This window comes from Apteryx rowi, unplaced genomic scaffold, assembly GCF_003343035.1.
Source record: "Apteryx rowi isolate R43461 unplaced genomic scaffold, aptRow1 scaffold_8, whole genome shotgun sequence".
Lineage (NCBI taxonomy): Eukaryota > Metazoa > Chordata > Aves > Apterygiformes > Apterygidae > Apteryx > Apteryx rowi.
In genome coordinates, this window is record NW_020451093.1 from 4965860 (window position 1) to 4989467 (window position 23608).

General features: G+C 40.1%; 1 protein-coding gene across 5 annotated transcripts in view; it reads left to right on the top strand.

The window, feature by feature from the left end:
* Nucleotides 1–23608, top strand: part of KYNU (kynureninase) — a 59247-nt gene that overhangs the window by 26105 nt on the left and 9534 nt on the right. For 3 of the 5 annotated variants that reach the window (XR_003257338.1, XM_026089086.1, XM_026089087.1), the window contains exons 8-10: nt 1009–1155; nt 8380–8478; nt 9483–9556. Coding sequence is in view for 4 of the 5 variants with exons in the window: in XM_026089086.1 (XP_025944871.1) it covers nt 1009–1155; nt 8380–8478; nt 9483–9556 (320 nt within the window). In the remaining variant the exon portion in view is untranslated. Of the gene's footprint in view, nt 1–1008; nt 1156–8379; nt 8479–9482; nt 9557–10443; nt 11876–23608 lie in introns of those variants that run through there. The other 2 variants (XM_026089088.1, XM_026089089.1) reach the window with 2 other exon arrangements.

Below are 23608 nucleotides of genomic sequence, written 5' to 3' on the forward strand. Positions count from 1 at the left end.
GTGTCCTAACATAAAAAATTGCCTTGACAAGAACACCATTGTATCTTTATCAGCGCAGACCAAGGGAAAGGTCTGCTTTGAGTAATATGCAATTCAGATGCATTTGAAAGATTGCCTTGCTTCACTTTCAGGGTATTAAGAACTTTGCCACCTAACTATAAACTGATGGTGACCTTTTGTTTCTGAAATCTGAGTCATCTTGTGAGTAAAGAGCCTACTCCTGAATGCTTGATAGATTTGCAAAGGTTGTTGAGATAATAGTTACTTTCAATTCCACAGTCTTACCCAAGCTCTTTTCAGTAACAAGTCTAATTTAATTCTAGGTTTTCACACCCTAATTGATCCCTAGGTGGTGGCGTGTTTTACATGATCCCTTGCTAGGAAGATGAGAGGAGGATGGGGCAGTAATTTTCTTGTAAAGAATCAAGAGTGAGATTTTTTTTTTTGGTTGAAATTCCTCTATATTTAATGACCCCGGGTTTGGGGATTTTTGTACTTTTGATGATGCGAGGCTTATTGTTTTTGAAATATAAATATGGCAGGTTTATAATAGCTTCCTGTGGGATATGACGTTTATCAGAAAAGTACAGAGTGAAGCTGATAGACAACTTTTAAGCCTTGTGGGTGTCACAAAACTCAGATACCACATAAAAAAATCATTATATATGCTGTTTGCACCAGAATATTTTTTAATACTGTAAATTAAAACTGTCTGAAATATTAAAGACTGTGAAGCATGATAGAATACAAAGCGAATAGACTTTTTAAGACTGGCACCTTCAAGATAAGTTTGCTAATGATTTTTTTTTCTTTTTTTCCCTCCAAGTAACCTACTCATAGGCTACTTCATGGTACTACCTTTGTATATCATTACCATGCTAAGGGTTTGCTTTTGATCTCCTTATGCAAGCAGCGCAGCTCATAGTAAAATATAGATTATGAAATAAGAAACGACAGTTTCATTACTGCCAGAGCTGATGTAAAATGTGTGCTTTAACTTTGTTTCAGGGGGAGGAGACCTTGAGAATTGAAGATATCCTTGCCATAATTGAGAAGGAAGGGGACTCTATTGCCGTAATTCTGTTCAGCGGAGTGCAGTACTACACGGGACAGCTGTTTGACATCCCCAGAATAACAAAGGCTGGCCAAGAAAAGGTAGAAATGCTCCAAAACTGTCCCCCTAACACCAATTTTAGATCAATTTTCCTTGTGAAATATTTTTAATTTCCACTTTTTGTGAAACAGAGCAGGGCACATATGGAGACCTGTGGGGCTCTGCTAAAAGAAAACATTCTGTCTGCAGATCCTTGGAGGATTGAGRGCCGTCATGAAGAAATATCCTTGTGATAGTCATCCTAAAGGTGTGACCTAAAGTATAGAGAGAGATTATTCATGACTATTAACCTTCTACCGGACTGTTCAAGAACAGAATTTCAAGAAGTTCAGTGAAGGAGGAGGTGGTAATCGTAGCTGCAGACTCCCTTTAAAGGTTAGGGTAGCGTGTGTCAGACTTCTGCTTTTCAACAGACTTTCATGCTATTCCTCTTTTCCCACCCCGTTGCTGGCATCTGCTATCACAGCTCTTTGCCTCCAGCCAGTGGGGCAGGTGAGCTCCCCGCAGAGCCGGCAGCTCTCTGACTCAGCTGATCAGTTTTCCGGAGACAGGCACAATGTGGAGTACATCAGCTTCACAGGATGACTATGTTTTAGTGATGACTCAGCCGCAGGAACTTGCAGCCAGCATGCAAGAGACTTTACTCTATGGACATAGCTGTAAAACTTCTTTAACCATCTTGATTGCCTCAGGAATCCAGGAGAAAATAGCTTTTAATCAAGTCATCTTATCAACAAGCGGTCACCAGGCTCTCTATAGGCAGTCTTTTATTGCCTATACCTTATCTCATCTAAGATTAAGCCACTCAAGGCTAAAGCTGCTTAGTATTTCTGGATTTCTGCAAACCAGCTAACTATTTATATTTGGTGTTTTAACTCTCTAGAGAGGCTCCTGACTCACATCGGGATGTACATCTTCAGTTGTTGTGGGCTTGTCAGGGGACATTTTTCTGGAGGTCAGAGTGTAAGTTATGCTGGTGTGTAAAGTGATGGTAAAATCTCCTTTGGGAGACCAGAACAGGTGCAAGAGTTAGTGTACRGCCTGTGGGATATAGAAGTGCATTTTCTCGCTGAGCAGCACCTAGCAACAAAATTGGTCCTGAATAAAGTACAAAASAAGACTGACTCCTGAGATGGATGCAGAAATCCAGGAGGAACTGAGGGAAATCAGCTGAGAGGGAAACTGGGGTCTATGTCTGTATTAGCTCTATGTAGCTCTAAAAATGACATCTTCATAGTGCCTTCCTTGAGGGTCCTCCAGCCCTTTTCTAACAATAAATAATCAAAAGGCTATGCTGAAAAGTTTGCTGAAAGGGAAGATAGTCTATTAATAGGATGTTGCCACCCAGCTCTGTGCTTGCTCTCGCTCCTGGTGGCAGCAAAGCTTTCGTTCCCCAGCCAACGCCTACACGCGTACTAGGCTGCCTCTCTGAAATCTGCTCGCTCAGTGATGTGTCTGAAAGGTGTCTGGAAGAGAAATCTTTCTCCTTATACTGTAAATATGAACAACCTGGGAAAAACCTATCGCTTCAAYGCCTCCCTAAAGATGCTCTCCAAACCTTGGGCCACATGCTCAGCCAACTGAAAGCTCTGCGGTTTCTCTGAAAGTTATAAACTGGCCCAAAGCRGCTGAGAATCCCTCTTTCAGAGGAAAAATAGTTACCAGTACTTCATTAAAYGGAGTGAAAATGAATTTGTTTATATTATCTAAGAAGATAACCAGAACTTGTCAGGGAAAGCTTAAAAACTCTTCCTGAGATAATCCTCTCTGGTGTCTGCAGCCTTAACTCTTTACGCAAGAATCTGAACACGACTTATGAGGTGGTGCTTTGTCCTCGCATCTTGCCTGTGTCCTCGTTGCCCATCTCTCACAGTGATCTGTTCTTCCAGAGATTTCAAAAAATGTGTGTGTGTATGTGTGTGTGTATATATATATTTTAATTACCACCCTGTTGCAGTTAGAATGCTTAGGACTGATCCATGTGGATTCATGCATTCTGAATTATCACAGGCATATTAAAAAAAAAAAAAAAAAGCCTGAAGAACTACTTGGATATCCAGGAAAATTTAAAAGTTTGAGCCAGCCCAGTTGTTGTTCTTCTCCTGTCAGATATGCACATTTCAATGTCTCTATGGATTCTGCTCTCTGCGTTGTGACGTTTGTACAAAACCACTATGTAACATACAGTTATAGCACACTTAAACATCTTCATATTGCAAATATTTACTTGAATAGCTATTAAATTGGCAGAGTTTGCTGTCTTAATAGTGGTAAGAGCTTTTCCTGTGTCTTGCTGCTTCTGTAAGTCTCAGGGTTTCTGGTTACCCAAAATAAAAATGCTTGGTCTTCAGAAGTAGAGGAGAGGCTCCTCTCCTCTACTCCCCAGCAGAGCTGATGCTGGGAGCTGTTGTTGGGTTAGAGGAGAGAAGAGGGATCTGCTGAACTGGAGGCACATGAGGAGAAGGAAACACGATGAAAAGGAAACAACAGCCTTCCCTGCTCAAGAAATCTGAATTTATTTAGCTGATGACCCTGAACAGGAATGCTTTGATTTTAATCTAGACCTTTTTGTCTTTAATTTAGAAACTGGTTAAACTTCAAATGCAATGCTTCTACTCAAGCATAGAGGTGTGAAGACAGCACATGCCATCTCATCTGTGAGATACCTGGCAATAGCAGTGACCACAAACTGGCAGTAACGTGTTAAATGAAGCAGTTGCAGTCCAGGTTAAAGTAGTGCAAGTCTCTTAGAGGGTTAACATATATTATACTTTTGTGTATAGCTGTACTAATCTAAATGTAGATGAGATGAGAGATGTATGCAGAGTGGATAGGAAAAGAACAAAAGGAAGTGTGTGCGTGGGGGGGGTTAAAACAAAGCTAACATAGGTCTTGTAATATTTTATTTTAACCATTTAACATGGTTCAGGTATGCACACATTCTTGCTATTTTTGATTATGCAAGTACTTGCTAGTGAAGAAATACACAACCTTTGTTGAGAAGCAAGTTGCAAATGGGAACAGGTATAGCTGGTAATCTCTTTAATTAAATCTTACCTAACTGTTAAACTTTTTTTCTTGCATTTCATTTCATGAGTAGTTATTTGTGCTGTACTTCTAAATGACTCCTGTRTTTGCAGTGTGACAGCAGGAATTTCTCAGGTCGTGTCTGAATGCCGGCATTCCCATCTGGCCTTCTGAGAGCAGAGATGACTTGGGTCCTTATGCTCAGTACTTACTGGAGTAAGATGTCCCTGGAGCAAGGAGCACCTTGCTTCCCTGTTGAGGATTAGCAATGGCAGTCAGCACAGCTCTTGCCTACACAAGTCAGTAAGCACAGCAAGAATATGGTGGTTTCATTCATTTGTCTTGGATGGCTCCCAGGTGAGCAGTTATTTCTCTTTCGTAAGGCCTTTTTGGGAATGCTAAGAGACATTAGGATCAAGTGCTCTTCCTCAGTGGACATGGTATAGGTTGCTATACAGATATTTCAGCTCTTTGGAGAATTAATTTGATGGATGGAGGGTGAATGCAGATGCCATCCAGAAGATCACTAGCTGGATGTGGCTTTATTGCCTTCTAGAATTGGTCATCAGTATTGCGTACTGGCTTAATTTCTCTTCTATGGTGTCCAGTTTCTGTTCCCAGGCTTGCAAGTTTTCAGGATAGTAAGCATGTGGACTTAAAGGCTACATTTCCCTCAAGAGCTTCTAGAGCTGAGAAAGCCAGTAAGGGTTAGAATAACTGTCTCATGCAAGACATTAGATTATCATAGGAATGCTGAAGTCCTTTAAAATCTGTACTGAAAGAGGATAAACCTGAGAAAGTCATGTTCATAGCAAAAATGCAAGGCTCGCCCTACTGGTGGTGAAGCACAGTGAATGACCCCATGCTCTTGGAAAAAAAATTGGTTGGGGAGAGCTGACAAGCAAGCAACTAAGATGGGGAAAATTTAAGGTGGAGGTGTCACTTGAGCAGGGAAGGAAAAAACACTTGTCAACTAGTATAGCAAAGTCCTACAGAGATGGTCTAAATAATTCTTTTAATGTACAGTCTAAATAAGATCCTGTAGTGTTGTACTCTATCAGGACTTGGCTAGAGATTTGAGCTGCAAGCTCAGGAMGTCTGGAGAATGTCCTAGGATTCGTAAGGTCAGTTATTTATGAATTAAGTTACTGACTTCCTTTTACATTTTTTAAGCCAATTTCCTAAGTTCTCTGYGTATGTTAAGATTCCTCCCAGAGTGAAAGCTCTGCACATAGACAGCTTCATTAAGTCATTAAATATTAAATGAACTAAGTTAAGCTTGAAAAACTACCTCTGGCTATTTTTCCATCTTAGGTCTCCTGGATAAATCAAAATTACTATGTATTGTGCCAGAGACTCCATCAGCAGGCTGAAGAGGCTTTAACAGTTTTCCTTGTTTCATATTTTGTGCTTGCTTTAGAGGATGGGGGTTGGTTGAGTCATTTTACTCCTTTTCAAGTGAAGAAATGGATGGCTTCTAGGAGACTCTAGCTTTCAAATGCAATTTTCATAAGTTAGATTGAACTTTCAACTGACTCTGTACAGTATGTAAAGTATTTTAATCTCTTGAGTCCCAGTAGGAAGAGCTTTAAGATCCTTCATCTTCATTTCTTTTCCTGTCTCTCTTTCTAAATGTCCCAGCTTTGCTTGTGTGAAGCTGTCATTTCTCTCCCTCTCTCCAAATGTCATTGTCCATGCTGAGTTGTTACCTGCTGGATATCAGCAGCTATCCAGACGTGCTGCAGAAATGACTTTTAGATGTTAAAATAAAATGGAAGAGGCAGGGGAGAGCACAAGTCCTCTTCCTTGCCCAAGCCAGATGGAGAGCTCTGTTTATTCCCATAGTTTGGGGAAGCAACATTCCCACGCAATCCCTGTTCTGCTTGTGCAGGAAGAGCCATTTCAGTTTGTTTTACTTAAAATATGCAATCTGTGTGACTAAACATTTGCTGTTCGTGCAACTCGAGTGCCAGACACCTCCCTGGGGAAGGAAAGCAGTGCCACCCATTTCGCAGATGACAACTTGAGCAAAATGGTATGAGTGGGCTTTCCCAAGGTCGTGCAGAAATCTGGTGGTGCTGAACCTGGTTTTCAGGCTGCATCAAATTAGTAAGTCAAACAGCACCTTTCAGAGCAGAGGAGAGCAGCTACCACCTTCCAGGATTATGTCCCAGTGGGTGGCCACCCTGTGGAGAGCTAGGAGAGGCCAGTAGTGGTGGTGCAAGCTCGTCTGTCCCAGGTGGTTTTGGTGCCCAGGAGCACTTGTGGCATGGTTTGGTTGCAGGTGTGTATGTAGCTAGGATGCCCCTTTCTAGTGCTTTGGTTGCAAGGGCATCCTACCTTCTCATATCCCAAGGAGTCTTGTCCTACCTCTTTGAACTTCTTGGGATGGCAGTCATCTACAGTTTTTTCCTAATTTGTCACCCTGTGTTTAAACATTTTTTTTTAATACAATTTATCACTTATAGACAGGGGAAAGGCTCAGATTTTTTTTTTTTTTAAATGAGCAACTACCATTTGTTTAAAATTTTGTTAAGGTACTGTCAGAAAGATTCATTCTGTCAGTATATCACAGTATTTCTGCTGTAAGCAATGAATTTCTGATAGAACTTCTTGCTGAGAGAGCTGAGCCTGTTTAGCCTGGAGAAGAGAAGGCTGAGAGGGGATCTTATCAACTTGTACAAGTATCTTAAGGGAGGGTGTTGAGAGGATGGGACCAGACTCTTTTCAGTGGTGCCGAGCGACAGGACGCGAGGCAACGGGCACAAACTGAAACACAGGCAGTTCCATCTGAACATGAGGAAAAACTTTTTCACTGTGAGGGTGACAGAGCACTGGAACAGGCTGCCCAGAGAGGTTGTGGAGTCTCCTGCTCTGGAGACGTTCAAAATACGCCTGGATGTGATCCTGTGCAATGTGCTCTAGGTGACCCTGCTGGAGCAGGGGGGTTGGACTAGATGATCTCCAGAGGTCCCTTCCAACCWCAACCATTCTGTGATTCTGCGATTCTTCAAAAAATGTTTGTGTGGGACATATGTACAAAGGCATACCCATAAATGTTAAAATCCGTTCAACTGAAGTTTTGAAGTTAAGTTAATGTCTTAAAACTCTAAGATAACTTTCTTATTCAGAAGCAGATTGGCTTTAGTTTGCTGTAGCTTATTTCTCTGAACCAAGGCCATTTTATCTCTGAATGAGCGTGTTCCCATGGGGCTCCACTGTGCTTCAACTTCTCTGCATTAACTTCACAATTTCAGTTGATTTGTCTTAACTTACTTCTGAGTGTACTGTTTAAATAATTGAGTCGAGACTCCCTTTGTGCAAGAAACAGCAAGAGACTTAAGAAAAATCCTTTGTTTTACTATTGGACGTAGATGTTTTTGAAGCCTATGCTCTCACTCTTATTCCTACCATGCTGTTTGCAAGCAGGCGGTTTGTTTTTAAAGCAAAATGCAAAACAGCATTTAATTTGTAGTCCAGACACAAAAGGCAGTTTTATTTCTCTACACTTAAATAGCATGGCTTGGAAAAACTTTTTTGGGCTTTTAGTTTAAAAATGCTGCCATCCAGTGGTTAGTTCGTGTGTAAAACTGCTACTTTGTGATCTATACCTCTGTAGTTGTATGCTTTTCTTTTTCAGTGCCCTAGACAAATTGTGGCTATAATAAACACATCACTTCTCATGGAGAAATGAGAAAATGCTTTTGTAGCTTTCAGGGTCACGTACAAAAGTCCTTAAAGATCAATGTGCTGCATAGGATGCTTTCTCAACCCATTTCAATTCCCAAAGAGCAAGATTCTCAAACGGAGAAAATCAGAGGGACCTCAAGTATAAGTGTATCTTAGAATGCATTTGTTATTGTGTGGCTAGCATCATTATGTATATTATTACTATTTAGTCTCTACCTAGGGCTTGTTATAATAAGTCAAGTGTTTGAAACAATTTATTCATTCTGAATATTTATTTCAAGTTATTCCACTTTATTCCATAAGAATAAACTTAGAGATCTAAACCATGTTCAAATGTCCTAGAAGAGACAAGCTCATAAAAATCATGATTTGGATATATATCTACTGTAAAAAAACTTGTTTTTGGTAATAACTCAAAACAGATGGGACTTGATAGGATGGCTGTATAGAATGCAAGTGCATGCAGCTCAAAAGATAATTTTTCAAAGATCATTTTTATAGTGATGGTTATCTTCATAAGAAATGTATTGCATATCTCTTTGCTGCAGGGTTGCTTTGTGGGATTTGACCTGGCTCACGCTGTTGGTAACGTAGAGCTTCGTTTACATGACTGGGGAGTAGATTTTGCCTGCTGGTGTTCCTACAAGGTAAAATAGATTCAATGTTTGAGAATATTTTCCATAATTATTACAATTCCATGGTGGATCAGCAAACTGGTAACCATTGATCAAGACCTTTTGAACCTTTATCTGAGACTGTAGATGGTCTTTTCATTTCTATTCCACTTGCTACTGAAATCCCAGCTGAAGTAGAGGCACTACAAGAACTTTTCTTATTTCATTTCTGGGCTTCTGAGAATGAGGGAATTTTGTTAGAACCGATTTATTCAATGCGTCTTTCTAGGACTGGTTATAAAGTAGCAGTGCTGGTTCCATTTGTTATAGACTTATTTTCCCCCAGGAATCTTTAACTTTTCTTGATGTTTGGAACACAGCCACAAAAAGGAGGTGTACACGGACTTGGGTGACAGTTTCGTTATGAACAGTTCCAGTAGTCAATACTGGCAATTTTTTTGTTTGACCTGAAAGCTCTTGTGGCTCTTGACAGATGAATTTGAGTGGTGGTGGAACATCTGCTCTGGCCGTTGTCAGATGAGGCCCTCCTGTTATACCCCACATGGAGGAGGTCTTGCAGCTACAGGATTTTCAAAAGTGGCTCCTGAATAAGAGAATATCCTTGTCTAAACTTAAATAATTTTAGATCATTATACAAGGTGTCTTTAGTTCTGCCAACTTCTTTTGACATTAGAAGTTGATAGGTATAGTTGAATTACTTTATTGGGGGAATCTATACATATTATGATAGGGGACTGCTTCAACTTTACTTCAATTTTTATGGAATTTGTCTGTCACATTTCAATTATTATGTATAAGCCAAGAAAGATAATTTTAGAACTAATCTGAAAGAATGAATCTGCTTTTATCTAGGCCTACACTTTGAGACAAATGCTAAGATTGATGCTAAGATCTTCAATTAGAAGCCATTAGAAATATTAAAATTGCCCTGTTTTATAGGGCAGGGTGAGAGAAGGAAAGCTACACCTTACAGATAATGAGCACAAAATGTGTACATGTTGATTTATTCTTTACAGTATTTAAATTCTGGAGCAGGAGGCCTAGCTGCTGCCTACATTCACCAGAAGCATTCCCAGAGTATTAAACCAGCGTAAGTATATTTTTGTACCCAAGTAAAGCTAAAAGGTGCTGTGAAGGTAAAATGAGAAAATATTTTCCCTTTGAGTTGAGATCTGAAAGTGACAAAGTATAAAGGATTCCTAGTCATAGACTGAAGTCATGTTATACTGGGATATATATATATATATATATATATATATATATATATAGTGTATAGATGCAGAAGAACGAGTCACTGCTTGAAAGAAAACCTGTTAGCCATATATTTGTTATTGAGTTATTGCATTAATGAAAAGGGCAGTAAAAGTTTAGATAACTTGGTTTTCTGACTTTGTTACCTCAGATGGGTTATTTTATGCTAATTTTAGTTAATTTTGAAATTGTTAATGTACATGTTCATGTCTTAAATAGATTTTCTCCTTGAAATCTGCCATCAGTGCTCAACTAAATATAATTATAAAAGAATGCTTATAATATTAAAAAATAAGTAGCCCAATCATGCCTATGAGACAGTCTAAAGTAAAGAGAATACTTAACTTTTTCCTTTAAAAATGGATTTTTTAAATCATCATAGTCTCCAGTTCGTGAACAAAATCAAAGCCAATTTCAGCTCTGTGTCTAATAGCTCTTTAATGCTGGCATGTTTTCATTAAAATTATATCCACTGGTAAAGCTAGGAAGCATTACATGGAGATCTCTGTTCTCAAAGACTTTATAATCCATGAAAAGCTGTGCTGTCAGAACAGAGGTTAGCTGCATTAAAAAAAAAAAACCTGTTATTTAAAATGTTATATGACTGTAGTCTGTATATGTATATTAAGAACAGTAGGTTTAAGACTTTTAATACATTGACAAATGTAAACACTTCTTTCTGGCTGTAATACCTGGAGAAACTGCTGGCACTTGCTTTTATTTTAGCTTGAAGAAGACAAACTAAATCAGGTTTCAGCGAGAGATAATATTATAATAAGCAGCTTCACTGTGCCATGTGCTGGTTTTAGACTGTCTAGACTCCTGGTAGATAACAAAATAACGCTGATGAGTTCTTCTCGGTCACCGTAACAGAAAACTCGTTATAAAGATATATGACCGTCATGAGCTGATTTGATCCTCACATGTGAACACTGGAAAAAAATATTCTGAATATCTGGATATTCTTCTGGATTACTTCACAAACTTCCCTTTCCTCCCAGATTATACTGCATTTTTTTTTGTCCTTTTAATTGTCCATCACCTAGTTACTCTTTGGCCATCTCCTTCGTTGCTCTGGGGAACTCCGGTGGCTGAGGCTCCGGGGTGCAGCTTGTCTGCGCTGGCTGTGTTGGGTAGTCTGGGAAGATGCAGGGCGCCAAAAAGGAGTGAGCCTGCTAGAAAGCACAGAATAGCAATAGGAGGAATGGAAAAAAAACCCTCAAGGACTTGGAGGCCTTTTTTCCCTCCTTGATAAAATTTTGAAACTTTTGTGAGGGCACTAGCTTGGTATTGCAGGTAGGAGCTTAAATGAGTTTTTTCTGAACCAAGTTCTTCATACATAGTCATTAACCTGTGTATTGAATCTAGATWCTGAATGTCTTAAATGCTTCTGTGAAATAGACTTTTTCAGCCTGGGACCCAATTAAGGATACAATTCCAAACTTCCTGCAGAGACCGTTAACATTATTTAATCATAGTTATTTCATATTTCCTAAGATTTGATAATCACTCATCAAATTGTTTGTAGTTAATATGCCCCGGTTGCATTACTTTTCTTTCTTTTCCACATCAACCAGCCATTTCAGGTCTCCAAATAAGGCAGTGAGACAAAGGAGAATTTGTCTATGTCAAAGTATTCAATTTTATAGCTGATTTAAATGCAGAGCAATTTGCTGAATGTTGTACAATCAAATAGAGTGGAATTTAACTGCTCTGGAAGTTGCGGATTTTATGTTGTATCTAAAGTCTTCAGCTGTCGTCTGAATCAAGGATGACACCCAGTGGCCAGACAACTTCATTCAAAAGCAGAAGTACCCAACTCTCCATTTCTGTGTGCCTCAGCCCACATGTAAGTGGCTGATTAAATTCCAATCCGGCTGATCCCCTTTTGTCATTTAGACTGAAATACTGTTTTTAACTTGCAGCCAATATTATGTGAGTCACTTTACCCACCTGTATGGATTTTCTAATTTGTCTCATCCTTCRTATTTTCTTCAAGTTATTGGCTAGGTAGTTATTTTTTATATCAGTAATGTATTATATTTTAATAATAAATGTATGCTCTGACCATAATTCAAAGATGCAGACCTCGAGTGTGCTTTTCTGTGCCCAGAGTTTTGCAATGTTAATGGTGTAAAGGAGCGGGCACTCAGTTTGCAGCTGGGCCCTCTCCTAGAAACCAGGTTCCCCTCCAGGYGCTGCCCACATCTGTGGCTCCAAAGGGCATTCCCAGAGCTGGTCCCTGGACTAGAGACAACGCAATGATTATTTGCTGCTGCTTTCTTTTAAAATGCAACTGGAGGAAGACGCATTTGTTTCTTTAACAGCCTTCCTCCACCAGGAAAGGGCTTGCCTAAGCCACTTTCTGCTTGGAGTCTGCAGACCAAGGTTGGGGCAACCTAYGTGCAAACCAAGGCAACCCAAAACTGGTGGTGTTCAATAACAGCGCATGTCATATCCAGCAGATAAAAAGCAATACCTCTGCCACTTTCCTTCTTTATGTACCTGTAAGCTTCCTGCGAGTTTTTTCAGCCTCAGCAATTTGCTAGCTAAGAAGGTTACTCATGCACAAGAGCAAGGTTGGATCCTCAGGCCTGGTGGTGGGAAGACCAAGGCTACGAAGATAGAGGTCCCCCTGTCCCCTGCCCTGTTCTGCACTCCCTGGTTGCRCGTGGGGATGCTGGTTACTTGATGCTGGATTCGTTAATTCGCTGCAAGGGCCATGGGTCTAAAACTTACATCTTGTAACCATCATCATTAACATCTTTACCTGAATGTGTCAGGCAGTCTTTTGCTAGGCCTCCATCTTTCTTCCTTTAGTAGTAAAACTGGATCAATCTGACATATATGGGCCCAATATATCCCTCTTCTCACATGATCTCAGCTCCTTTGAAGTCTTTTTTTAATACTGAAGAGCTTTTTTTAATACCTGCTCTATATATCACAATGCAATCTATTCTTGGCTAATTGTSCTAGGGTGATGTCTCCATGGGAGGATTTCAAATAGGAAAGGCCTGGTCAGAGCAGGAGTATGAAGTAGTACTGAAACTGTGTGGCTAGTTACTGCCTGCCTGATCCTCTGTCGCAGACTGTCCCTGTGAACTCAGTTATGTCGCAGAGGCGATGTTTTCTAAGGCACAGATAGCCCTAAGGTGTCCAACTAATGCTGAAATTCAGCTTGCCTTGCCTGTCGTGTCCTGAAAAAGCTTCTTTTTCTCTTCTGTTCCTCACTTTTTCCATTTATATAAAGAAGGATAATTAAAATTTACCAAACAAATTAGCTATACAGAAATGTGAATGTTTGTAAGTGTGTGGGGTAAAGGTAGTGTGGAAGCTAGGCATTCACACTCGAGTATCCGCAGTTATAATTGTACGGTGAGTTTAACTCTGCTGTCAGCTGGCRTAAGGGTTGGGAGGGAAACTTGCTGAGCCCTGAGATAGGGGAAAAGAACAGACCTCGCTGAATCCCTATAATAAAAAGTAAGGCACAGTTTTAAAAGATGAAAGGGAAGTAAATGTATGTAAAGCATCCAGGAGAATAGTAGATAAGCCTTGGCAGAGGATTAAATGAAAATTGTACACAGTCTAGTGTTTAAAATGAAAGGATTTATCAAGACTTAACTTTAGCACAGACTCGCAGCAGGTAGAGTTTAAAAATAAAAAGTTTGTGTGATGTGGAGAAATGCTGCATGTGCTGTATGTCCAAAGAGCATGTCAGCTTTTATTGCAGGATAAAAAAAGTATCAAAGAACAAAACCCAAAAAGATACCCTGTGCTTCTCAAAGCTAGTATGAAATAGTTATCTTCAAACAAATTCTTTGCAGATGGAGGTGAGAAATCAACCTTTTCTTTTAGATCGGTTTCCTTTTTGACTTATGGTCCCAATGAAAATGCCAGAGCACATATGGGAACCCTTTATAAAGACCTGCMTAGTTTTGATCTGTGAACTTTTACACTGGTATAAAATACACAAAAATAAGATATCCAAGGTGCCTGGCATCTCCACTTTCCCCTTTTCCCAGAAGCTCTGCATACCGCAGCTCCAGTGACAGATCCTATTTGCTCAGTATTTTTTATTTTGCAAGTGTCTGCTTGATTCCTTCCAGGCAGGGCTGGTAGCTCCTGTTGAGCCTTCCTCTAGTTATTCTCTTGAAGGAGACACTRTGTTATTCCATTCTTCATTAGAGCCACGCAGTCCCCAAACTAAATGGCTGAAGCTTCTGTGAAAATAATGTACCTGTGGAATAGTGTKGTTCTTGTTGGGACAAGAGGATGGTCACAAAAAGGTGGTGAAGGTTGTAGATAGATATAGCATGTATATATATTTATATATATAAAATGTGTGCATATATATAGTAGATATACATATAGTATAGTGTGTGTGTATATATAGTAGATATAAATATCTACCATACTGCAAAGAACTATATTTGCTCTTGGTTAAAATGCTTCGAGGAAAAATAGACCAAGATGGCCAAATTTTCACTGACCTTTACTTTCTTTGGAGTCTACCAGATCTGCATAGCTCAGCTTTTCTGAAAATTATATCAGATCAGAGCACCSTGGCGAAGGAGAGGATCTGCAGAAGCAATATAGAGGGCTTCCAGGAAGCTGCACTGAATGGAGCAAGGTCAAAAGTTAGCGGTCACAGATAAAAGTGTACAAGTTTGCAGAAGGATTTGTCGCTGGTCCTAGCGTACTCAAATTGCTCAGTAATATATCGGTAAGCTATTTGTGGCACGCAATACTTGTCTCTGGAGTGCATAAAGTATCCCATATTAAGGTAAAAATGAACTGTTTCTTTGCCAAGGAGATGASAGCAATTTAGCTCCTTGAGCTAATTTAAAAACCAAAAGTTAAAACCTCCCCTGGGAAGAGACTGTTTAGGAATAAAGGCATTGGCTAATTAGGCTTAATTGCATTGTCTTGGGACAAGTGATTTATTAGGCCAATCTAGGCCCATGATGGGCCTGCAGGGGTGTGTTCTCAGCTTCACCAACTGAATGGCAAATATCCAAGAGCATCTTTTAACTTTAGAGAGAGTCTTTGAGAGAAGGGAATGGAGGGGAAAAAAAAAAAAGTGAGGTTAATGCGCGTTCACCTATTCCCATATCATCTATCCCCATTCTCAACTCTCCAGCTTTTGTGCATCCTTTTATGTCACTCCTATGCCTATGGTTGTCTCCCAGTTCTCTGCCAAGCATTCGCTCCCCCTCTTCCTTCAAATCCTCCTTTATAATTAAGCTATATCTTCAAGCAACCCTGCTTATTTTGTCATGATAAGTAATCCTCTCATTCTCTCCTCTCTGATGGTGTTCCCCTATGTTTTGTCACCTTTGTCTTGGTTAGATTTTGAGGTCTTTGAAACAGGAACTTCATGTCTCCTTGTAAACTCATGGGATTATGTACTAGTAAATTTGTTGTATATTATGTTGTATGACCTAAAAGATAGTGCGCATGTGAAAGTAATGGTTAATGTCCTATTTTCTTTCCTTTTGTGTCCTCCTATGCAGCCCAGACATTTAATTTTAGTTTTGAACACTCAAAACTTAGCATGTGGAAAATCAGAGACATGTTTTCTGTAAAATTTCTCAAATATGTAAAATATTGGTTTTAAAAAGCATGGACTGATTCCTGCTTTTGATGCCTATTATCAAGGCATTCCTTTGCATTTTTAACCTGCAGGCCTGGATTAACCTGTGGGAGGGAAGGAAGAGGCCTGAGAGCATTTGCAGTCACCAGCCATGGTAGCACTGAAGTGGGTGCACAGCTGACCCATTAAGACAATTTTTTTTTTTCCTGTTTCAGTATTGTCCCATACCTCCCTGCCTTTACTTACCTTCTTGTAATCAAAAAGAGGAGGAAGYTCACTAAAGATAAGGAAAGTCTGTACTCAAATTACAACTAAAACCTAGACAAAACCCATGTGTAGAGATAAGCAAGCAAACAAAAACACTTAGCTTCACTGAGTCAGATCTTTCTTCTCTAAAACAGTATTTATAGCATCGGTATGTTTGGTGTAGGCATCCYGAGGACAGATTTGTGGGTTCTGCATATGCTTAAATCTTTGTCCTGTGACTTGCTCTTTCATATGTTCAGACCAGCAGTACCACTTTAAAGCAGGCTTCTTCTCATAGCCTCTTTTTCTTAGTCTGAGGCTGGTCAAAAATTCTTGCAACTATTTTTTTTCTTTTTCTCTTGTTTTTTTCCTCTCCTCTTTTAAAGAGTTTGATAATGTTACCGAGCCCATGCAGCTCCAGGAGGTACCCGGACCTTGGGGCCAGTACCTAGGTCTTATCAGCCTGCCTGATACTGGATGCCTCCAGAAGGCATATGGGGAATTTGTGGGGGAGTACGCTGGCTTACATGACGGGCCAATTCAAATTTCTTGTGCATCTGTCCTTCTGCTTCATGCTGGCAGGACATAAACCATTTAGTCTGCTCTGCCACTGCCTCCTCCTACTCCTACCCTTGGAAAGGTGAGGGCAGCTGGCCTACATTTCTCATGGTCGCAGTTTCCCTGACTGCAGCCTGTAGTTTTTCTCATCAGCTGGTGTAAGACACGGTTGTTTGAATACATGAAAGGCACAACAGGCTTAGCTTGTTGGAAAGGTGAACATAGCCTGGGGGCAATTCTTGCATCCTGGTTAACTAGCAAGGAAGAGATCCCAGGGCTCTCCTCCGAGTCGGTGCAGCTGCGGAGGCTTTTTGCCACTTAAAGACTTACATTGCTAGCTGCATGCCCTTTGTGCCTCAGTTCTTGGCTTTTAAGAGGGAGGTGGTTTTGAAAGCACTTTGCTGCTGCACCTCGGTTGTGCCAATAAGAGAAGGCGATGAGCTCGTTTCCTTCCTGCTGCGTGAGATACCGGAGATCTAACACGAGCCGGTGTTGCACACCTCTGACGAAAGTCACAAACTGAAGAGTTAGCTCCCCTCTTGTACTACTTAATCTCTGCATCTGTGCACCCGCCTCACAAAACCTGATCCAGCYGCTTTCTCTCCTAGGGAGGAAAGAGTTTATGTTCAACAAAAACATTAAGTAAATCTTCTGCCGTTTCCATTACGAGTTCTCTTACCTCTGTTTAGAAATCTGCTGGAACTAATGCAATTTGGCATTTGGGATTTTCCTGTAGATGTTGTCTCATTTTCAGCATTTGATCATTTTTCACTTTTTCCACCTCATTCCCATTTTTGTACTCTCTCTGAGGTTTTCCTTCTAAGATTCTTATTTAAGCATGTGTCCTTTAAACATCAGGTTTGTTATGCACGTGTTAGTTCATTAGTCCATAGTGGGGAATTGTTTCTAATTCTTCAGAACTGAATGTGCTTTCAATGTCCTGGCATGCCTCACAAAACTGCTCCAATCTGAAAGCAGCAGCTGTAGTCCTTTACATTTCCGTGCCCCTAGTACACTTACCTTTTTATTGATTTATGTCCCYGGAGGATATTCTTGTAACTCTCGGCTATCCGTTCAGCTCCAAGTAGCTGGGGTCTTGTACACGGAGCGTGTCCAAGAGCTCGCCCTGCCATGGCCAAATACCTTCCTGCTTTGGCCACAGCCCTGGGATCACGCAGCTTCTTGGAGAGCTTCATGACGCATCCTCATGTCTTCTTGCCTGCTCTGTTTAGAGAAAGGTCCCGAAGTCACCTTTCTGTYGTGTTCTCTTATGAGATGAAATTTCAGCCCTCTTTGGAGGAGGGACTCGAACCCTGAAAGATGCTCGTTTCTGTCCTCTTAATGATTTCTTGTCTTAGAGTTCAGCTCTATAAACTCAGGTTGAGTTCATTTCTCTTTGTGTATCGTTTATTGATAGTAAATGTTTTGAAACACAGCTGGATTCTGTGGTAACTCTGACTCTTAAAACTTTGAATCCAATTAGTTCCAGCCTGTCCACTGGCATACATTTAAAAAAAAAAAAAAAAAGGTCATCTAATGTGATCCTTTTTTCAGGCAAAGAGCAGAGGTGATAACTCTTGCATTTCAGCTAATAAGGATTCTGGCATGATAAAGGTCTTGCATTAATACTGCAATTGCTGTATTCAAAAACAACGAAAACCTGAGGCAACACAGCTTAAAATTTTTATACTATGGTTCAGTCAGCTATATATATGTATTTAGAAATCTGTCTTGATATCACCCCCTCAAAGATTTATTCAAGAGATTGAGGAGACTGTATAGTTCAGTAAATGCATCATGGTAATCAAAACCATCCAAGTCTCCTTTAAGTCAGAATTCACATTTAAAAGTACCTCTAGGAGGGATTGTTGCTTTTGCTTCTTGTTTAATTTAATCTATTTGAAACAGCCTAGAAAAATTTACTGAATTCTTAATGAATGTAATATGCCTTTTTTTATCACCGTAATATAATTGGGAACTATTCAATAGTTTATAAAGATCAGTGAGAACTTTATTAATATCTCTGTGAGTAAATTGGCTCCCTGCTTGATTTTTAATTTCTGGTGTTAGGCAGAGGATTTGATTTYCTCTTACTAAATGTGCTGGCATACAGTTGGCTGTATTCCCCCTTTTCATATATCTGATATTTGGCTAGTGGAAGTGATATATGAGCACTTTGTGATAATAGTTGTTCATAAGCTGATTTAACAGTTTTGCATTCAACTTCATTAGCCTTAGAGGGGTTGGTTTTTTTGGAAGATCTTTTTCCCAGGATTTAATTTAGGCTCCGGTTTTGTCTGCGGCTTGATCGTAACCTTTCTTTTGCCTGCTCACCGCAAATGAAATCATCATCCATCATCGCAGGCGCATTTGAGGTTTCTCAGAGTGCTGTGCACAGCCATCGTGCCCTGATTGCATTGCCCAGCGCTGCAGCCGTGTCTCTTCCCCGTCTTCCAAAAGCAACTTGTTTCCTGCTGCAGAAGCGAACTCAGTCTCCTCTTGTTTTGACCTGGAGGGGTAATAGGGAGGGACATGCTGAGATTGGTGTATTCCCACCTGTGTTGAGTCTAAAAGACTAACGAGGAGAAAAATCAATTCAAGAAGAACATGTGTAGCCTCTATCTTCAAATACCCATCAGCTGTAAWTCACCTTGTGCTTGATTGACCAAACAGCCAGGTTTTTCACCCAAGGGTGTCTCTAATTGTTGCAACAGTTGCAGTAAATTCTCCCCTGCTGAGAACAGTGATGTCCAGGAGCTGAGAGTGCTGTCCAGTTCCTTTTGGAAAAAGGGTGATGCTGATTACAAAATCCTCTATGTTTGAGTAATTTCATCCATCTCAGTTGCATAGTTAACTATGTGTCAATATTTAGATTATAAAATGTTTTTAGTGATTTTGAACTTTGCTGTTAAAGTTTACTGCTAGGCAGAAAGGGAATTTAGCCATTTTTAACTAAGACAAGTCTCAAAATAGAGGAGAAAAACTGTCTCCCTTTAGATGGTACTAAAAATGCAAGCTACTTAACAGAAGAAAAATGTCATGTTATTAGCTTCTAATACAATCATATTACTTTGGTCTTTTGACAAAGTAAAGCCTCATTGATATTAAATATGGAAAGTTACTACTTTCACAGTAGCAACTTTTCATGAGGACTTCAGATTTTTTTTCGCTGAGTTCTAAGAGACCGGTCCATTAATAATGCATGGCATTGCTCACAAGTCACATATGCTTAATAATTAGGRAACATTTGTAATGAGTTGAAAAGGGTAAGGAAGCATCAGGGTATGTGGAAGTCCAAAACTACAGAAGTCTGAAGCTAATAATTACCTGGGCTTCAAAAGCTTTTCAAATTCTCACAACAGATTCTACTTTAAAATTAACCACAGACACTGCACGGAAGAGAATAATGAAATAAGTCCATTAGCATTTGGGGTAAAGGATGTCAAAGTAGTAGATATAACGGAGAAAAAAACCCAGGGACTTTAAATATAGCTTCTGGCAGTCATGGCAAGGTTTTCTGAAGAAGATAGTGAGAGTTAGGTTTCGAAATATTATAGGCATCTAACAGGGGCTAGCTGCTAACTCCCTTAATCCCCCATGCAAATCCTAGCCAAGCATATAGGCTATGAAGTATGTTCCATAATTGACAGCTTCACAATATACGAAGATTTTTCACTTACACAGGAGGGTTAAAATCTTTGAATTCTGCACTTCGGTGATGAAACTGGGAGTCACTTCTCAATTATTCCTTGTTTTGATTAAACAGACCCCTCATCACCACACCAAATATTGCTTGAAATGTTTCCTTCCTTGCAGCAAGCTGTCAGCAGGGGAGCGCTGGGTCAAGACAGGACGCAGCCGCTGCGCTCGGTATTAGGTAGACCGAGCTGCAATGTAATCGGGCAGGCCGGGATAGGCATCGTTAGCGGGAGCTCATTTCAACCAAATAGCAGCCCACGTTTCAGGTGGTGCAAATGTGGGACACCGTGGTCCTACCATATGCTTTTTGGTTTTGTTTCAGTAAACTACTGTATGAAGGTAAGTGATGGAAATGCTGATTTTTTTTTCTTTTTTTTTCCTTTCTTGACATAAGTGCCACTTAAGTGACATGCCCCCCCCCCCCAAAAAAAAAAAAAGAAATTCTGATCTCTAAAACTTTTGAGCCTGAGAGGATAATTTGGGAAAAGGCTGGGGGGAAGAGGGGGAAAAAAGAAAACCGTGGCATCAGCCATGGCCTCCCACTCCCCTCTGCCCATCTGCATTGCAAGAAATCCAGTGTAAAATACTCCAAGGAAATCTATTTTTCTATTCCTACATGGTCCTCATTACTAAGTATGTGAAAACATGGTAATGAATATATTTTCACCACTCACCAGAGAGTTAGGGCAGTACTCAGCATCATTTCTGGAGATGAGAGCTTGAGGCACAGAAAAACTAAATGATTCATCCATGATCAGGCAAGTCTGTGAYAGCAAAGAAAATTGAAACTCCTTCTCAAACCCCAGTCAGTGAGCCAAAAATATGCTATGTAAAGTAATGAACAGCGTGTTTTTCACTCGGTTTAGAAGGCTTGATTTTTTTCTATTTATTCTAAATTTTGGCATTGAATCCAGAGGAGCACGATTGTGCCCTTGGACTTGCAATATACATATATCTATATGCATATATGTATACACACAAATATATTAAAAAATGCAATAAAATTAATGCAGAATAGAATGGACAGACTGTGCCTTGACTATCGAGCCTGGACATCGCGTCTGTCTTCAAAGTCTGCTTGAAGCCCTAGCAGACCATGTGCACTCACAAATACCGGATTTGTGCAAGTCAGAGGTGTGTGGGCTGGTTTTTCATGAGCTTCGTGCTGCTGAGTTAGATGTATGAGCGCGCTGGACTCTGCAGGAGTGAGACAGAAGTGGCTGCCTGACTCTTCTCCTCCCCTCACCTGCTCCTTGTCCTCCCTTACCAGTTGCAGCTCCTTGGGTTTGTCTGACGCTAGTTTGGCCCAGTCAGTCCATACTTGTGTATCTACAGTTTGTGACACACACGTGGGTGCTCTCTTCCCTCTTACGAGTATTAGATTAGGTTTTCTAAACTCTGTTTATGGGACAAGTACAGATACTGTATACTTGATGCTCCAGAAGGCATGTGGGTAAGTGAAATGGCTGCCCAGATTTTTTATGTTAACACAATGAGAATGAACATCAGTCTGTTGTTGAGTTACTGGAAACCTTATGGGCCCTTCTGGGGGAGGAAGACTGTGGAAATGAAGAAATGTAACAGTCTACTTCGAATAGGTTTTAGTAAAGAAAAGCCTAGCTGACAGATGCAAATGTAGAGAAGAGCAGACTGACAAAAATCAGCAGAGTTCTGAAAACTTTCTGGAAGTGATGCTGGAAATTTGAGCTGTTTGTAAATGTGAGCAAGAGTCAGATGGCTTTGGGAGGGTGATACAAGAGTTTGTTTATGTCTTTGGCTTCTGGGACTGATTTTCACCTGAATACAGCAGCATTAGGGGGTGTTCCTGCTAAAGACCTGAGCCCCAGCTGCTTTTTAATGTCTATGTTGCACTATGTGGAGCTCCAGGACGCTGCTCAAGATTTAGAACTAAATTTTTTTGTGTGTTAGAGACTCATATATGGATGTAAGTCATATTAAGGAATACTTTTGCATTTTGGGAGTTGGTTATAACATTGGTTTCTCGGGGTTTCTCTTTTTTTAACCAAGCCTTCTGAAGCATTGAAAGCTGGGCAAACCTGGACTCAGGATCTGGCATTAGTGGTCTGGTACCATCATGTTCTCTTAGGTAGCAGGATGATGCTTAAACATGATCAAATCACCATGACTGAGGTCAGATACAACTTGTCCCTAACCTCAGACAGGTTTTTCTTCTATTTTGGCAGCCTAATTGTTAAGGCCTTGTGGGTTATTTGTTTAACACGTTCCCTGCTAATGGAGGGATACTGGAGACACAGTTAACCTCTGCCTGTATCACAGTGTAGTGTGCCTCTTGGTCGTCTTTTATAGGTCTTAAGGATATTGTGAGCCCTAAACATATGGAATCAATGTATTATAGACCCTTTTAAACTAGTCATTTATGTCATGGATGTCTGGGATTGCAGGAAACTGAGCTTAATGATTATGATTAGCCCTTCCATTCTCTCTTTCTGTGTTAAGTTGCCTTTGCAGACATGGCATATCTATGCYAGTTCCTTGGAATAAACTTTCTTTTGTGTTTTCCAGTATTGCTAGGTACTGTCTTGTGAAAGTCTCTTTATGGGAGAAAGGGTCTGAAACTCCTCAGCCATAAAGCTGTGAGTTTCATTCTAAAGACAGGTGCAGGGAAAAGTATCTTACTACTTCCCTAATACCGGTTCCCTCTTCTTACTCATAGCTAAAATAGTAGGATGCACAATTAAAACCTTGCCAACACGTGGAAGTTCTTGCAAACTGCCCTTCAGAACTGCCTGTATATGATTTAGCTTAATCCGTAGTTTCATGTACGTAGCGTGGTTTGCTGGTATACGCTCCTAATACAGATATCATTTAAGAAAGACATAGGAAATTTCTCGATAGAATTGTGACCTGATTGCTGAGGGGAGACACACTGCTCCACGCACAGTGTGGCTGGCAACTTTAACATAAATTATTGCTCACTTCACACTGCATTCCTGCTGTAGCTTTCCGACATGCTTTCTCGTGGACAGAAAATGATTCTCGCCCAATATAATGACAAGATGCCTGGAATGAATTCCCCTGGATTGGAAAAATCAGGCTGCATTAATAATATTTCCCTGTTTTCTCTATCACTGCTCAAGAGTTTCTTTCTTTCTTTCCAAGAAGGGAAATGAGACCCAGGTTCTTCAGGCTGTAAATTATAAATGAGTAGCGTGATTGTAACTCGAAGCAAAGGTCAAAGGGTTTTTTTTGTATTTTTCCTGTGTTATTTAACTGGATCTTCTTTGCCTACACTGTGCATACATCATCATCATTAGAGCCCATGCTTTTGCATCATTAATGCAACTGCAAATGAGATGGCTCAAGTTATGAACCACCAGTGCTTCACACTAACGCATACAGATATGAAGGGGGAAAATGAGCTAAATAAAAACACTTATTGAAGGAATTGTTCCCTGGTGTAAATGTGCTTAAAAGGAGGAGGACTATATTAGAGGACAGTGTTCCTTTCTGGAAGCATTTTCTGACTCAGCAAATCTCTGCTTATTGATTTGTAAAATAAGTGAAAATTTGGGGATAAATTAAGGAATTTGAAAAGCTTTCATGCCTATTTGTCATGAAATCAAGCAGGTAATAGCTTGCTTTAAATTGTATGTTGCACATTTAAAAACTAATTCTGTGTACACTTTGGAAGGTTACAAAATTCTCTGGGAAGTCCTCATTGCTATCAGAACATGAGGATGTGGGTTTTATTTGAGTGATGAAAGAGAATATCTCACCTTCCATTTTAGAAGTTATTCATGAACTGGGCTTTAT